Here is a 17,778-nt window from a genome sequence, read left to right on the forward strand (position 1 = left end):
ATCATGAGAGACTCTTGAATACTGAAAAAAAAAAAAAAACAGGGCTAAAGGGGGAGGAGGAAAGGGGAAGGGGGTGATGGTCATGGTGGAGGGCACTTGTGGGGAAGAGCACTGGGTGTTGTATGGAAACCAACTTGACAATAAACTACTTAAAAAAATAATAGTTTTTTGGGAGAAACTGCAGGGTTTTACATATATCATATCTTCTGTAGTTTCCCTCCTTTCCTATTTGGATGCATTTTATTCCTTTTTCTTACCTTTTTGCTGTGGGTAGGACATCCAATACTACATTGAATAAAAGTGGCAATAGTGAGCATCCTTGTTCCTGATCATGGAGAAAAAGCTTTCAGTTTTTTCACCATTGAGTATGATGTTAGCAGTGAGTTTGTCACAAATAGCCTTTATTATGTTGAGGCATATTCCTTCTGTACCCACTTTGTTGAGAGTTTTTATCAGAAATGTATGTTGAATTTTGTCATTGCTTTTTCTGTATCTACTGAGGTGATCATCATTTTTATCCTTCATTTTATGAATCTAGCGTATCGTGTTGATTGATTTACAGACATTGATCCATTCTTATATCTTCGAAATAAGTCCTACTTGATCATGCTAAGTGATCTTTTTAATGTATTGTTAAATTCACTTTGCTGAGGTTTTGTTGAGGATATTTGCATCAATGGTCATCAAAGATACTGGCTTGTAATTTTCTTTCTATGTGGTGCCCTTTTCTGGTTTTGTTATCAGGGTAATGCTGGTCTCATAAAATGAGTTTAGAAGCATTCCTTCCTCTTCAATTTTTGGAAGAGTTTGAGAAGCATAAGTATTAAACATTCTTTGCCTGTCTGTTCCTGGGCTTTTGTTTGTTGGGAGATTTTTGATTACTGATTTAATCTCTTTACTAGAAATTGATCTGTTCAGGTTCTCTATTTTCTTCCTAATCAGACTTGGAAGGTTGTGTGTTACTTGGAATTTATCCATTTCTTCTAGGATTTCCAATGTGTTGGCATATAATTGTAGTAGTTTCTTATATTCCTTTGTATTTATGTAGTATCAGTAATGAATTCCCTTTCATTTCTGACTTCCTTTACATGAGCTGTATCTATTTTTTCTTGGTTAGTGTAGTGAAACTTTTATCAGTTTTGTTTACCCTTTCAGAGAAGCAACTCTTAGTTTTATTGATCTTTTCTACTTTCTTTTTATTGTTTCACTTATTTTCACTGTGATATTTATTATTTCCTTCCTTCTACTAATTTTAGTCTTTGTTCCTTTTTTTCCTAGTTCTCTTAAGGTGTAAAGTTATACTGTTTATTTAAAATTTTCTTATGTCTTGATGTAGGCCTATATTACTATGAATTTACCAATTTACCTCCTAGAACTGCTTTTTTTTTTTTTTGCATCACATAGATTTTGGTATGTTGTATTTCTGTTTTCATTTGTCTCTAGGTATTTTTTTCTTTGATTTTTTTAAGCAACTCATTGGTTGTTTAGTAGCATGTTTCATTTATGCATTTTTGCACTTTTTCCACTTTTAATTGATTTCTGGTTTTATACCATCATCGTTGGAAAAGATGCTTAATATGATTTCAATCTGGAATTTTAGACTTATTTTATGACATAACATGTAATTGATCCTGGATAATGTTTCATGTGTCCTTGAAAAGAATTTACATTCTGCTTTGGGATGGAATGTTCTGTATATGTTTATTAAGCGCATATGGTCTGATGTGTTAAGACTGATGTTACTATGTTGAATTTCTATCTGGATGATCTATACAATGATGTAAATGGAGTGTTAAAGCCCCTTACTATTGTATTGCTGTCAATTTCTCCTTTTAGGTCAGTTAATACTTGCTTTATATATGCTGGTGCTCCTGTGATGGGTGTGTGTGTGTATGTATAAATGTTATATCTTCTAGCTGGATTGCTCCCTTTATCATTATGTAATGCCCTTCTTTGTCTTTTATTACAATCTTTGTTGAAAGTCTGTTTTGTCTGGTATGAGTATAGTTATACCATCTTTATTTTCATTTCCATTTGCATGCAATATCGTTTTCTGTCCCTTCACCTTCAGTCTCTGTGTGTCTTTGGACATGAGTCTCTTGTAGGTAGCATAAAGTTGGGTCTTTTTTTAATCCATTCACCCACTATGTACCTTTTGATTGTAGAATCTAGTCCATTTTACATTTAAAGTAATTATTGATAGGGGTGCCTGAGTGGCTCAGTCAGTTAAGTATCCGACTTCAGCTCAGGTCATGATCTCACCACTCGTGGGTTCGAGCCCCACATTGGGCGCTATGCTGACAGCACGATTCTGTGTCTCTTTCTCTCTCTCTGCCCCTCCCCCACTTGTACTCTGTCTCAAAAATGAATGTTAAAAGAAATAAAGTAATTATTAATAGATATGGACTTATTTACATTTTGTTGCTTATTTTCTGGCTATTTTATAGTTTCTTCTCTTATGTTCTTCTTCTCTTTCTCTTCCCTGTGGTTTAAGGGCATTCTTTAGTGTTATATTTAAATTTCTTTCTTTTTAAAAAAATTTATTTAGTTATTTATTTTGAGAAGGGGAGAGAACAATTCAGGGAGGGGCAGAGAGAACGAGAGAGAGAGAATCCCAAATAGGCTCCATGATGTCAGCATAGAGCAGGACACAGGGCTTGATCTCACAAACCATGAAATCATTACCTGAGCCAAAATCAAGAGTCAGTTAACTGACTGAGCCACCCAGGCGCCTTGAGGTTTCTGTCTTATTTTGTGTATTTACTAAAGGTTTTGCTTTGTGATTACCATGATGTTTATATACAACATAATATGTATATAATGATAGGTTTTAAGTTGATAGGAACTTAAATTTGAACACACTCCAAAACTTCACATTTTTAGTCTCGCCCACATTTTATGTCTTTGGTGTCACATTTGAAATATTTTTGTTTTATGCAACCCTTAAATAATTACTATAGTCTTAAATTTAGTATTTTCTATTAATCTTATACTTGCTTTGTATTATCTTTCCCATATATTTACCTTTTCTAGAGAGATTTTTACTTTTTTAAATTTTCTTGTTATTTATTATTGCCATTTGTTTTCAGCTTAAAGTAATCCCTTTATAACATTTCTTATAAGGCTGATTTAATGGTTGACAAACTTGTTCAGTTTTTCCTTATCTGGGACACTCTTATAATCTCCTCCCCAATTCTGAGTGATAACCTTGCTGGGTAGAGAATTCTTGTTTGGAATTTTTTTTTCTTTCAGCAGTTAAATGTATTTTACCACTCCCTTCTGGCCTGCAAAGTTTCTGGTGAAAAATCTGCTCATAGACTTATGGGGCTTCCCCTGTAGGTAGCAAGTTGGTTTTTCTCTTGCCTCTTTTAAAATTTTTCTTTAACTTTTACCATTTTAACTATAGTGGTTTTTGATTTTGTTTTTGTTTTGTTTTCATGTATATCTCTTTGCATTTATCTTATTTGAAATTCTCTGGGGTTCTTGGACCTTGTTCTTTTATTTGGAACATATTTGTATCATTTTGCCTGATGTTCTGTATTTATTTCTCTGTATTAGGCAGATCAACTACCTTTCCCAACCTTGAAGGAGTGACCTTGTGTAGATGTCTCATAGAACTCAGCAGCAGCAGAACTATTCCCCTGACCACCTGAACCAGGCTCTTAAGGGACAACCCCTGTGTGAGCTGTGCATTACTGCTTGCTTTGGTGGGGCCACAGCTCTGACATGGGAGTGGGCAAGGCTCTCAATGGGGTATACCCTCTATCACAAACAGGCTAGAGGAAGAGTTCTAAAATGTCAGTCCCAGTACCAGCATCAGCAAGTTTGAAAAGTAGCACTTGCCAGTGCCTCCGTCCTCAGAGTCCCAACAAGTTTCTGGCTCTCTGGCACACACTTAAAGCTGGTAATTTTACACTGGGATGGGTGGTGAGTCTGTGCATTGAACCCTTTGTGAGATGATTCTCTGTTCCCTATTTTAGTAGTTTTCCTGAAGCTAATCCCTGTTGGTTTTCAAACCCAGGCATTTGGGGGACTTGTCTTGCCTATGCAAGATCTAGGGGCTGGGATACCTGATGTGAAGCATAGACCTCTTGCTTCTTAGGGAAAAGTTCCATATTTTTGAGATTCCTCTCAATTGTGGATAACTGTATCTGGGGTGTGTTTTGTCTGTTTTTAGTTAGACTATGTCTCTGCCTCTCTCACCCAATTTGATGTTACTCTGTTATCCTTTTTTGTGGAGGCTCCATTTATCCAGTTTTCAGCTCTTTCTCAGAGGAAATTATTCCATATTTTATACAACTAATTTGTTGTGTCTGTAGGTGGAGGTGAATTCAGGATCTTCCTACACCACCATCTTTAATACCCCAACTTCATTTCTGATCCAATTATGCATATTTTAGACCTTATTTCCTAAATGAGTATTGGGCTTGCTTTCTCATATCTAGACTCATGTACATATATGTTCAGTAACACACGAAAGGCTCACCACTCTCAGACTCCACCTTCCTTATAAAGCAGTAGTGGTTACAAACAGTAATTTTCCCCCTAAAATGAAATAACACTGTATGGATTGGTATTATCTTCATGTTATAGGTGCTTAAACAAGCTCAAAGATTTAATTACCAGTCCAGGATTATTCATTTAGTAAGTGACAAAGTCATATTTTGAATCTAGGTCCATTTGAATCCAAATGCTGTGTACTTCCTACCAAATAAGATATAATTCAAAAAATGGGAAAAGATGAATTTTAAGATGCTCTAAGATTGAAAATAGGAAAAGTGCTTTGGAAATTCATACATCTGAATCCATTTGCAATAGTAGTTTTGGCACTGTGACCCAAAGATGCTATTTAAGAATGTAGGGAAACATAAGGGGAAAATTTCAGCAACTTGAAAATTCTGATTGATAACAGATAAATGGGACTTTTATTATGGTTAATTAAATCATCATTAAAAATTCATTTATAATTAACTTGTACCTGATAAATATGTATTAATCCTCTCTCCCTTTTTCATCATATTTCTTTTAAAATATTTTTTCTAATACCACTGTTTATATTGCAGAGACAATTAAAGGCAGATGCTAAAAAGGCTATTGGAAGGCTTCAACTGCGTACACTGAAACAAGGAGACAAGGTGCATTTGTGATTTTTAAATCCTGTTTGTTTTACAGCAATGCTACCAAATTATTGTTAAAACTAAATGTTCTTCCAAAGTATGCTTTTCGTTGGAATTTATAAATCTTACTGACTTTTTAATCTGTCTGATACTGGAAGTAAGCTGAATAATGTTCAGTGGCCTCCATAGATATCTAGGTTTTAATCCTTGGAACCTGTAAATATTACTTAATATGGCAGAAAGGACTTTGCAGATGAAATTGCGTTAAGGATCTTGAGATGGGGAGATTATCCTGGATTATCCAAGTAGCTCCTGAATATAATCAGAGTGTTGTTATAAGAGGAAGGAAAAGGGATATTGGACTGCAGTACAATAGAATATGTGACCGTGGAAGCAAGAAGGTTATAGTGGTACCAGAGAGGGGCCATGAGCCAACAAATGCAGACAGCCTTCTAGAAGCTAGAAAAGGTGAGGAAATGGATTCTTTCCCCGAAGCCTCCAGAACATACATAGCACTGCCCAAAACATTGACTCTTAGACTTCTAATTTCCAGAACAATAAAAGAATAAATTTGTATTATTTTAAACCACTAAGTTATGATAGGTTTTTTACAGCAAAAACAGGAAACTAATACAATTCCTCAGTACAGCTTTACTTGAACAGTTTTAAATTTAGGACAGTTAAAACTGCCATTGGTGTGTAAAACATGTATCAAAAATAGCTATAAAAATAGATATAGAGTTTTTGAAATAAAAATTACCATTTATAATAGCACTGAGACTATTAAATAATTAGGTATAAATCTTGCAAAATATATTCACAATCTATATGCTGAAAACTGCAAAACACCAATGAAAGAAATCAAAGGAGACCAAAACAAATGGAGAGATATGCCATATTCATGGATCAAAAGACTCATTGTTGTTAAGATGTCAAATTCCCCCAAACTAATCTATAGATTCAGTGCACTTCCAACCAAAATCCTAGTGGAATCATTTGTATTTATTGACAAGTTGATGCTAAGTTTATATGGAAATACAAAAGGAACTAGAATAACCCAAACAGTCTTTATAATGAAGAACAAATTTGGATGACTCACATTTCCCTAATTTGCAGAATTATATTAAAGATACAATAGTCAATATAGTGTGGTATTGGAGAGAGGATAGACCTTTAGATCAGGAGAACAGAAGAGAGTCTAGGAACAGACCCACATGTATATTGTCTGTTGATTTTCAACAAAGGTACAAAGGCACTTAAATGAGAAAAGTGTAGTCAATTGTTGGCTCTCCATATGCAATGATTAGGTATCTTTATGTAAAAACCATGGACCTTAATGCAAACTTTATATTGTCTATAAAATTCAAGTCAAAATGGATCACAGACCCAAATATAAAACCTAGAACCATGAAATTCTTAGAAGAAAACTTGGAGAAAAATATCAAGACTTGGGTTAGGCACAGATCACTTAAATAAGACAGCAAAAACAAGTCCTTTGAAGAAAAGAAAGAAATTTGACTTTGTCAAATTAAGAAACATTTTTTGTTCTTTGACATTGCTACAAGAATGAACATACAAGCCATAGACTGGGACAAAATATTTGCAAAGTACATGTCTGATAAGGGACTATACCTAGAACATACAAAGAACCCTCAAAGGTCAGTAGTAAGAAACCAAACACCATAATGAAAATGGACAAAACAGACATTTACCAGAGAAAATATATGGATGGCAAAAAAGCACATGAAAATATGCTCAATATCATTAGTCATTAGGGAAATACAAGTTAAAACCACAATGAGATACCACAGCACATTCATTAAAATTGCTAAAACTGGTACACCTGACAATAACCAAGAGCTGGCCAGTTATGGAACAATTGAACGCTTACAGATTTGCTAATAAGAATGCAGTGTATAGCCAGCCTGGAAAACAATTTGGCAGTTTTTTATGAAGTTTAAAATAACCCTTCTGAAGAACCCAGCAATCTCACTGCTAGATAGTTAAGCTAGAGGAAAAAAAATATGTTCGAATAAAAACTTATATGTTCTGTAATTGTTCATGGAAGCTTTACTCATAATTACCAGAAACTGGAAAGAACCCAAATGTCCTTCAAATGGTAAATGGATAAACAAACTGTGGCACATCCATATTGTGGAATACTATTTAGCAATAAAAAAGGGTGTGGGGGGAGGACCCTTTTGATAGAATAACATACATGAATGAGTCTTAAATGTATTATGTTGAGTGAAAGAAGCAAAACTCAAAGGCAGTATAATACATGATTCTATTTATATGGCATTCAAGAAAAGCAAAAAGTATAGGAACTAAAAACAGATCCGTGTGGTTGCCAGACAGTGGGGGTGAAAGTAGGAGTTAATTACAAAGAGGTATAGAGGAATTTGTTGGGGTAATAGAAGTATCATATATCTTGATTGTGGTGAGGATTAAGTGACTGCATATTTGTCCACACTTGCAAAACTGTGTACTAAGAACCGTGAATTTAGTTGCTTGTGAATTATACCTTAATTTTTCTGAAATGGGAAAACATAGCCTTAGAACTTGTACAAATGGCATTTGAATCCTAACACCAATTAATACCATTCATTTGTTCAAATCAAGGCTACCCGTTCCTCTATGTACAGTTTCTCTTTTGGTTGACTGTTTTCTTACCTTTTTTACGTCTAAATTATTTTTAAATTTCAATTGTATAAGAGTGTTATCAATGGTAGTCACAATGTTTTACAACAGATCCTCAGACCTTATTCATATTATTTCTGAAAGTTTGTACACTTTTACCATCTACTCCCTATTTCTCCCATCCTCCAGCCCCTGGCAACCAGTTTTCTACTGTTTCTATAAATTTGACCTTTTTTAGATTCCAATTAAGACTAAATCATTTTAAATCTCTTATGGAAGGAATCTATGCAATTTAAGTACATGTATATTCTGATCTTACTCTGTAGTTTAATGTATTTTTTCTTATCCATCAGAATAACAATAACTATTTGCTCATAGGAAATTGGCCCTGATGGAGATAGTTGTGCTGTGTGTATTGAACTATATAAACCAAATGATTTGGTGCGCATCTTAACCTGCAAGTAAGTTTGATTTTTTTAATATTATCAGTAAGAATATCTGGTTTATTGAAATAATTATAAGGGAGGAAAATTTTGAATGTTTCTAAATTGATGTAAAGAAAGTGTTTATTTTCTTTTAAATATAGGTGAATGCTTTATATTTTAATATCATCGATTTTGGTATAAGGCTAATTATATGAAGTTTCCACAATCTGGTATAATTTAGAAACTAGTTCCATATAAAACTAAGAACCTAGCCAGCACCATAACTATAGTGTGTGAGTGTGTGTGTATGTGTGTTACTGGATTATTTAAGTTAAAATCATTTTAATGGTCCTACTGAGGGAAAATTATTCATCTGAATGGACACCTGTTTGGAAGTCTTCATTCTTTAGTTTTTCATTAGCCCTCTCCTGGAAGCTGTTACTAACACTCTTCTTTTAGCTATTAAATGGTGATGTTCTTAGAACTTATCACATGGCCTAAATTATCAGCATTAGCTTGTACTTTGTACTATACTATATTATTGAATGACTGTAACATTTTTATAGTTAAAGAATGACAAGACAATAGAGATCTGAAATACCGAACAAAGTCTTAGGTCAGGTAATGTCTTAGCCAGTTTTGAAGTAATACGTATTGAAAATAGTGGGGTTTCTTTTCTTTTTTTTTTTTGGAAACTAAGGTAATGAGGCTTTATATTTTAAGTACTTTATTATAAAATTTCTGAATTTTGTTTCTGTAGCTCCTTTATAGTTTTTATTGCTGTAATAGTGTGTTTAAAAGAAAAAGCTAGGGGCGCCTGGGTGGCTCAGTTGGTTGAGCGTCCAGCTTCAGCTCAGGTCATGATCTCACAGTTCGTGCGTTCGAGCCTTGCGTCGGGCTCTGTGCTGACAGCTAGCTCAGAGCCTGGAGCCTGTTTCGGATTCTGTGTCTCCCTCTCTCTCTGATCCTCCCCTGTTCATGCTGTCTCTCTCTGTCTCTCAAAAAAAAATAAAAAAAACAGAAAAAAATTTTTTAAAGAAAAAGCTATTTGTTAAAAAAAAACAAATAAAAATATAGGGTAACCTGTTAGTATATTAGGCCAAGTATTGTTGCTATTTCACAACTGATAACCAAATTTTGTGTTTTTTCTTCCACTAGCCATATTTTCCATAAGACGTGTGTTGACCCTTGGCTGTTAGAACATAGGACTTGCCCCATGTGCAAATGTGACATACTCAAAGCTTTGGGAATTGAGGTAAACACTGCTGAACTATTTATATGAAGGAACTTATTGTTTATGTACCTGGGCCTCCAGGAAAATAACATGTTTAATTTTTAGCTATGTAATATGTTAGACTTGTGATTTATACCAAAAATTGGACCTGTTTACATCATAGTGACAGTGATGTGCCATCTTGGACCACCTTCATTTTCCTTCTTCCCTCTTATTATTTGTTCAGAATTTTAAGTGATGACCATATAAACTACCAACTAGCTTCTGATACATGTTGAATTTTTGCTTCTATTATTGTACAGCCACCAAACTTGTAGTTAAATGCGCATCTATGTTTCTTGACTTCAGGAGATACATAGATGACATCAATTCTAAATTCCACTAGGGGACAGCATGAGAGGTTATTGTTGTTGATGTTGTTGTTAAATGTTTTATTTATGAATAATTTTAGATTTACAGAAAAGTTGCAAAGGCAATACAGAGAGTTCCCAGATACCCCTCACCAGTTTTCACTATTGTTAACATTTTGCATTACTGTGGTACATTTGTCAAAAGTGAGAAACTGACACTGAGCCATTACTATTAACTAAACACCAGACTTTATTTGAATTTTGCCAGCAATGCCTTTTGAAACTGCTGGAGGTGAACTTGACTGAGGGTAGAAGTTTTCTTGTTTTTTGTTTGTTTGTTTGTTTGGTTGGAGTACCTTCCTTGTACCAGCTATTATATTATGAAGTGCTGGGATCACCCATATGAACTTCAGATGTGAAGGCAATCTGCCTATAACTTCTTTCACCCCATTTTAGACCCAGTTACTCCAACTGCTCTGTCTGGGCCCAGCAAGAGATTTTTGTGATCATCAAAAGGGAATAGGCTTTGGCACTTGTGGGGAGAAGCACTGGGTGTTATATGGAAACCAATTTGACAATAAACTATTAAATAAAATAAAAGGAAATAGGCTTGAAAGGTTAAGAAGCATTGCTCTAAGAAGTCACTTATGAAGAAACTTTGTAATGATATCTCAGGGAAAAGTATGTACTCTGAAGCGTCTTTTAATTTGTTCTAATGCTTTCCAAAGGTGGATGTTGAAGATGGATCAGTGTCTTTACAAGTCCCTGTATCCAATGAAATATCAAATAGTGCCTCTCCTCATGAAGAGGATAATCGCAGTGAGACTGCATCGTCTGGATATGCTTCTGTTCAGGGAGCAGATGAGCCACCTTTGGAAGAACATGTGCAGTCAGCAAGTAAGCACCATGCTGAGGGGCAAGGAGGGCCCCACAAATGATACATTGTGGACCATACTCCTGGCAGAGTGTTCCTGCTTTTTAGTGTTTGTTCCTTTCATTCATTAAATACATTCCAGGTTTCTTCTAGTAATAGTGATGCAGTACAGGACACATCCCTACTTTAACTCAATATGCACATATTCAGATGTCTCTGAAACAGATGATATGTGTCACGAGTAGGGATTATTCACAGAAGAAAAACATTTTTGTCTTGGATATCTTCTTTCTGATGCATTCAAGTATTGGCTGTTAACTTACAGAGGCCAAGGAGAAACTTCAAACATTAGAAGCCATTGCTTATTATAGAGCAATCAGAAACTAAGGTAAAGGGGTCCTGAAATGATAAAATTAAGTTTACAAAAGCTTGATTTATACACAACTTCACAGGAACCCATCTTGTGCACAGACCAGAAACTGTGTGTAAGAATATGTGCTGCCACCTGTTGATTATTTACCATGAAATGAACAAACCATGGAAACTAAAATTGAATATATTATTTTCAAAATGCATGGGAATCAGTATTGTTACTTGGTAATGTCCTACCAGTGGAAAAATTTTAGGGAATTTTGTTACTTTTTTCCTTAGAAAGAGAAGACCTTCATACAAATTATTTTCCCTTTCTTTAACTCTTCCTTTTTCATGGTTTTTGTTGGTTTGATGGCTCTCAATCCTCATTTTGAAATAACCTAATCATGGCATAAAAGTAGAAGAAAACAAAATGTTAAGATGACTAATGAAAGTTTCAGCATCCTGTGACTTAAACCTTTATCCTTGGTAGGCTTATCAGTGCGATAGACATCATTCCTGAAGATGTCACGAGGAGTACTATCATGCAAAATGCACACTTTGTATTTCTTGTAATCTAATCTTCAGACATTTCCTGGAGTACAGAGTAGTCATAAGAACCTTAATAATCTGTGGATTATTCTACCTCTAATAGAGAATCACTGTCCATTTGCCCCAGGTGATTTTTTTGTTTCCATAACTGTGCGATAATAGAATTCAGTTATGATAAGGGAGAGTGTACAGGATAATTCAGTTTATTGTTAGGCTTGTTAAAAAGTTCCAGTATACTTCTCTGTGTACTCTGTTCTTCTTGTGACGCAAGGTGGTAGCAGAATGGTTTTTGCAGAAAATTTGATGAGCAAATGAAATGATGACCTACATTCCTTCCCCTATATTCTTTATCTAGATAAATGGTAGTAACACCCACTCAGATGCCTCAAACCAGAAACTAGGGAGACCCTGGATTCTTTCCTCTCCTCTTTCTTATTGATTCAATATCCCTTTTCTGTAATCCATCTCCTAATTTCCAACCTTAATTCCACAGTCATAGTTTGAGCCACTGTTTTCTCTCTGCCTATTCCTTTCACTCTTCTTCCCCTCAAAAAATTGTGGAAGCCCAGTCTAATTCCTGTTCCTCCTTTAAAACTTATACTCCTTTGAAAAGCATCCCTTGGCTCACCTGAGTGAGTGGCCCTACTGTCTACTTCCACAGAATTCCTAGCATTGCTTTTATTGTACTGAATTGTAGTAAAACTTTTAAACGTTTGGATAGAGAGAGTGTCTTATTAGTCACTATCGTATACCCAGCACCTAGAACTGCCTACCACACAGTAGATATTCAAATATTGAATGAATGACCACATATAATATATTTTTTATCTATGATTATTTATTACTAGTTTGGGTATCTTGTCTATTAGCCACTGATTAAGTGATGATAGTTGATTTAAATAACTTTGCAAACATATAGTTGATTAGTTCATGTCCATTTGTCCCATCAGGGCACTAAGTTCTGTTAGAGCACTGATTTTAAAATTTAAGTATGCATCAAGCCACCTGGAGGGCTTGTTAAAACAGATGGGCCACCACCAGTTCCTGTCTCAGTAGGTTTGGAATAGGGCCTGAGAATTTTTGTCTCTGATAAGATTCTAGATGATTCTGAGGCTGCTGGTCCAGGGACCACACTTTGAGAACCACTAAATAAGAGCCCTAGTTCTTAACCTTAGCTGCACATTAACATCACTCAGAGGTTGCCTGGATGGCTCAGTGGGTTGAGCATCTGGTTCTTGACTATGGCTCAGGTCATAATCTCACTGTCTGTGGGTTTGAAACCCACATCAGGCTCTGCACTGGCAGTGTGGAGCCTGCTTGGGATTCTGTCTCTCTCTCTGCCCTGCCCCATTTTTGTATTTTCCCTCTCTCTTTCTCAAAATAAATAAACTTGAGAAAATCCATAGATTTTTTCTTAAAAAATCACTCAGAGAAACTTTAAACATTATTGATGCCTGGACCCTACCCCAGAATGGTTAAATCAGAATCCATGAAGGGTGGGGCCCAACCACAGGTTTTGTTTTTCAGTTTTTAATTTTGATTTCAGTACAATCTCAAGCTGACTAAAAGTTTCAGAAATAGTACAAATAATACCCATATACCCTTCGCCCAACTTCTCTAAATTTTAATACCTTCTATTACCATATACAATTATTAACACCAGGAAATTAACTGATAAAATGTGATTAACTAAATGACACACCTTATTCAGATTTCACCAGTTGACCCACTAATGTCCTATTTCTGTCCCAGGATCCCACACTGCATTTCCCTTTTACTCTTTTTTCCCCCAGATTTATTGAGATACATTTGACACGTAACATTGTGTTAAGTTTAAGGTGTAGAGCATGATTTGATATACCTATATATTGCAAAACAATTACCACCGTAAGGTTAGCTAGCAAATCCACCTCACATAATTACAAATTTTTGTGTGTGTGGTGAGAATATTTAAAATCTACTCTCAGAAACTTTCAGGTATACCCAATAATTCCACTGCTGGATGTTTACCCAAAGAAACTAAAACCAGTAATTTTAAACGATGTGCACCCTTATATTTACTGCAGCATTATTTACAATAGTCATGATATGAAAGCAACCTAAGTGTCCATTAATAGACAAATGGATAAGGAAGATATAGTATATATAATAAAACAGAATATTACACAGCTATAAAAAGGATGATATGATGCTATTTGTGACAAGGATGGACCTAAACGGTATTACGTTAAATTAAGTAAGTCAAACCAAGACAAATATCATATTATTTCACTCATGTGGAATCTACAAAAACAAATGAATAAGCAAACAAAAAGCAGATTCAGACCTATAAATACAGAAAACAAAGGGATGATTACCATAGGGAAGAAGCTGGGGGGATGAGCAAAATGGTTGAAAGGGAGTGTGAGATCCAGGCTTTCAGTTAAGGAATGAATAAGTGATGGAAATAAAGGGCACAGTATAAGGACATAGTCAATGATATTGTAATAACATTGTGATACATGGTAGCTACACTTAACATGAACATAGCATGATATATAACCTTTAAGAAGTATGTAATACGGTATTGTTAACTGTAGACACCATGCCATATATTAGATCCCCAGAACTTATTCATCTTATAGCTGAGAGTTTGTGCCCTTTGGTCATCATTTCCCCATCTCCTCTGCCCCTAGCCCCAGGCAACCACCATTCTACTCTCTGTTTCTGAGCTTTTAAGACTCCACAGATAAGTGACATTATGCAGTATTTGTTTTTCTGTGTCTTATTTCATTTAGCACTTATGACTTCAAGGTCGGTCGATGCTATGGCAAATGGCAGGATTTCCTTCTTTCTCATGACTGAATAATATTCGTGTGTGTATCACATTTTCTTTATCCATTCATCTGTCAACTGATATTCAGGATGTTTCCATATCTTGGTTATTTTGAATAATGCTGCAGTGAACGTGGGAGTACAGATATCTCTTCAAGATTATGATTTCATTTCCTTTAGATATATACCCCAAACTGGAATCATATGGTACTTATGCTGGATCATATGGTACTTGTACTTTTAATTTTTTGAGGAACCTCCATACTGTTTTTCATAGTGGCTGTGCCAATTAACATTCCCACCAACAGTGCACTGGGATCACTTTTCTCCACATCCTTACCAGCACTTGTCTCTTGTCTTTTTGATAGTAGCTATTCTAACAAGTATGAGGTGATTAGTGTTTTTGATTTGCATTTCCCTGATAATTACTGATGTTGACCATCTTTTCATGTACCTGTTGGCCATTTGTACATATTCTTTGAAAACAGATCTATTCAGGGGTGCCTGGATGGCTCAGTTGGTAAAGCATCTAACTTCAGCTTAGATCATGATCTCATGGTTCATAAGATTGAGCTCCTCATTAGCAGAGCCCACTTCAGGTTCTCTGTCCTTTCCTTGCTGGATCTCTCTCTCTCTCTCTCTCTCTTTCTCCAAATAAATAAACCTTTTAAAAAAGAAAATATATCTATTCAGTTCCTCTGCCTATTTTAATTGGATCATTTGTGGGTTGTTTGCTGCTGAATTGTATGAGTTTCTTATGTATTTTAGATATTAATCCTTTATCTGATATGTAAATACCATTTCCCATTCTGTAAGCTGTCCCTTCACTCTATGGATTGTTTCTTTTGCTGTGCAGAAGCTTTTTAGTTTGATGTAGTTTCCTTTGTTGATTTGTGCTTTTGGTGTCCTATACAAGAAATCATTGCCGGGACCAATGTCAAAGAGCTTTTCCCATATTTTCTTCTAGGGATTTTATGGTTTCAGATCTTATGTTTAAGTTCTTAATCCATTTAGAGTTCATTTTTGCAAGTAGTGTAAGATGGGGTCCATTTTCATTCTACCATATGTGAATATCCAGTTTACACAACACCACTTACTGGCTTTTCTCCACTAAGTGTTTTTGGCTCCCTTTTCAAATATTAGGTGACTACATGTGCATGGGTTTTTTATGGGCCCTCAATTCTGTTCCATTGGTTTATGTGTCAGTTCTTATGCCAGTATACTACTTTGGTTACTATAGCTTTGTAGTGCAGTTTGAAATCAGGAAGTGTTATGCCTCCAACTTTGTTTTTCTATCTCAGGGTAACTTTGACTCTCCAGGGTCTTTGTGGTCCCATATAAATTTTAGGATTGTTATTTCTGTGAAAAATGCCATTGGAATTTTTATAGGAATTGCATTGACTTTATAGATGGCTTTGGGGTATATGGACATTTTAACAATATTCTTCTAATTCATGAACCTAGGATATCTTTCCATTTGTTTGTATTTTCTTCAATATCTTTCATTAAAGTTTTCAGTACAGATTTCTTTACCTCTTTGGTTAAATTTATTCATAAGTATTTTTTTGTTTTTGATGTTATTATAAATGGAATTGTTTTATTACTCTTTCAAGTATTTCATTGTTAGTGTATAGAAATGTGACTGATTTTTGTACATTGATTTTATATCCTGAAACTTTACTAAATTTGTTTATTCCAGTAGTCTTTAGGTGGGAGCTTTAATCATTTTCTTTACATAAGGTCATGTCATATGAAAATAATTTTAATTCTTCCTTTCTGATTTTGAGGCATTTTCTTTTTCTTAACTAATTGCTCTGACTACAATTTCTAGTACTATGTTGAATAGAAGTGGTAGGAGTACGTACCCTTTTCTTGTTTTTAGCTTTTCACTGTTGAGGATGATGTTAGCTGTGAGTTTTTCATAAATGGCCTTTATTATGTTTGGATATGTTCTTTTTCTACCCAATTTGTTGAAAGGTCCACATTGCATTTAATGGTCATATCTTCTTCGTCTTCAATCTGTGGTTGTTCCTTATTCTCAGTCATTCATATTGACACTTTGAGGATTACTGGTCAGTTATTTTGTAAAATGTCCCTCACTTTGAACCTGTCTGCTATTTCCCAATGATTATATTCATTGTTCACTCTCTGTTTCTGGAACGAATACCACAAAAATAATATTGTGCTCTTCTCTGCCTCATTTAATGAGCCACATGATGTTCATGCTTATTACTGATGGTTTTTCATGTTGCTTACTTAGTTAAGATAGTGTGTGCCAAGCTTCTCCTTTTAAAGTAACTATTTTTCCCTTTGGAATTATCTTATAGAGAGACACTTGGAGACTTTGCAAATGTTCTGTTTCTCATCATGCTTTTACCCACTAATTTTAGCAATTGATGCTTCCTCCTTGCAATAATTATTACGGAAATGCGTGCTAAATGGTAATTTTCTATTTTCATCCTTCTTTCTACATTAATTAGGCTTCTATTTTAAGGAACAGCTAGCCTTTATCTATTTATTCAATTATTCATTTATTATAGTATGGACTTATGGATTTTTTTTATTCTATAAAATTATTTTCATGACTTATTAATTGCTTAGATTATCCTAGATTTGGTCATTGGGAACTCCCTCAAGGTGATTTCTGTGTTCTTTCAACATGTCTCATTTTTTTTTTAGCACTTCCTTAACGTTTCTGGTACCACAGAATGTTCGAGGCCAGGGATTGGCAAACTTTTTCTGTAAAGGGTCAGATAGTAAATATCTTAAGCTTTGAAAGCCATGAGTGTCTGCTATATTTGGCAGAGTGAGGAGAGGGGTGGGGGGTGTTTGACTTACAACCTTTTAAAAATGTGAAAACCACTCTTCGCTATTGATTTGACTTGCAGCCTATAGTTGCTGAGCCCTAGGCTACCAGGGGTTAATCTTATACTCTCCTTGCCCTAACTCTAGTGCCCTAGCCACTTCTTTGGGGGAGAGGGTGGCTTTTTTTTGAAAACAGTACTTCAGAACCAATATCTGGGCACTAGGTATGCTCATAGGTATGGGGATATCTTAGCTATTAGTCCTTTCAGTGAACAAAGCTAGGAAATATGTAATGTGGTAAAATATATGCACACATCTGTATACATCTATCTACCTTTGTATCTATTTGAAAAACAGCGAGCTCAATACTGATAGACCTGATTCTAGTCAAACACCATAGAGTTTATTCTAGCCTACCCCTTTCCTTATTTCTAACTCAAAAATTCACTAACTAGTGTAGTCCTTTTTGTTTTTAGCCTTATAGGATATAGTCAAAATAGTTTTCCAAAGTTACTTAGGTGAGTTCTTTTCTTCCCCGCTGTTTTCAGGATGGTTATATGTTCCCTTTTTATAAAATTATGTTCATCTGTTACTGTTTGTACTCCATTTGGGGAAC

General features: G+C 35.0%; 1 protein-coding gene across 2 annotated transcripts in view; it reads left to right on the forward strand.

The window, feature by feature from the left end:
• Window positions 1-17,778, forward strand: part of RNF128 (ring finger protein 128) — a 98,978-nt gene that overhangs the window by 79,418 nt on the left and 1,782 nt on the right. For both annotated transcript variants that reach the window (XM_029930118.1, XM_029930117.1), the window contains exons 3-6: window positions 5,064-5,135; window positions 8,136-8,218; window positions 9,341-9,437; window positions 10,495-10,663. In XM_029930118.1, the coding sequence (XP_029785978.1) occupies window positions 5,064-5,135; window positions 8,136-8,218; window positions 9,341-9,437; window positions 10,495-10,663 (421 nt within the window). The remainder of the gene's footprint in view (window positions 1-5,063; window positions 5,136-8,135; window positions 8,219-9,340; window positions 9,438-10,494; window positions 10,664-17,778) is intronic.

The sequence above is a fragment of the Suricata suricatta genome, chromosome X (genome assembly GCF_006229205.1).
Source record: "Suricata suricatta isolate VVHF042 chromosome X, meerkat_22Aug2017_6uvM2_HiC, whole genome shotgun sequence".
Classification (NCBI taxonomy): domain Eukaryota; kingdom Metazoa; phylum Chordata; class Mammalia; order Carnivora; family Herpestidae; genus Suricata; species Suricata suricatta.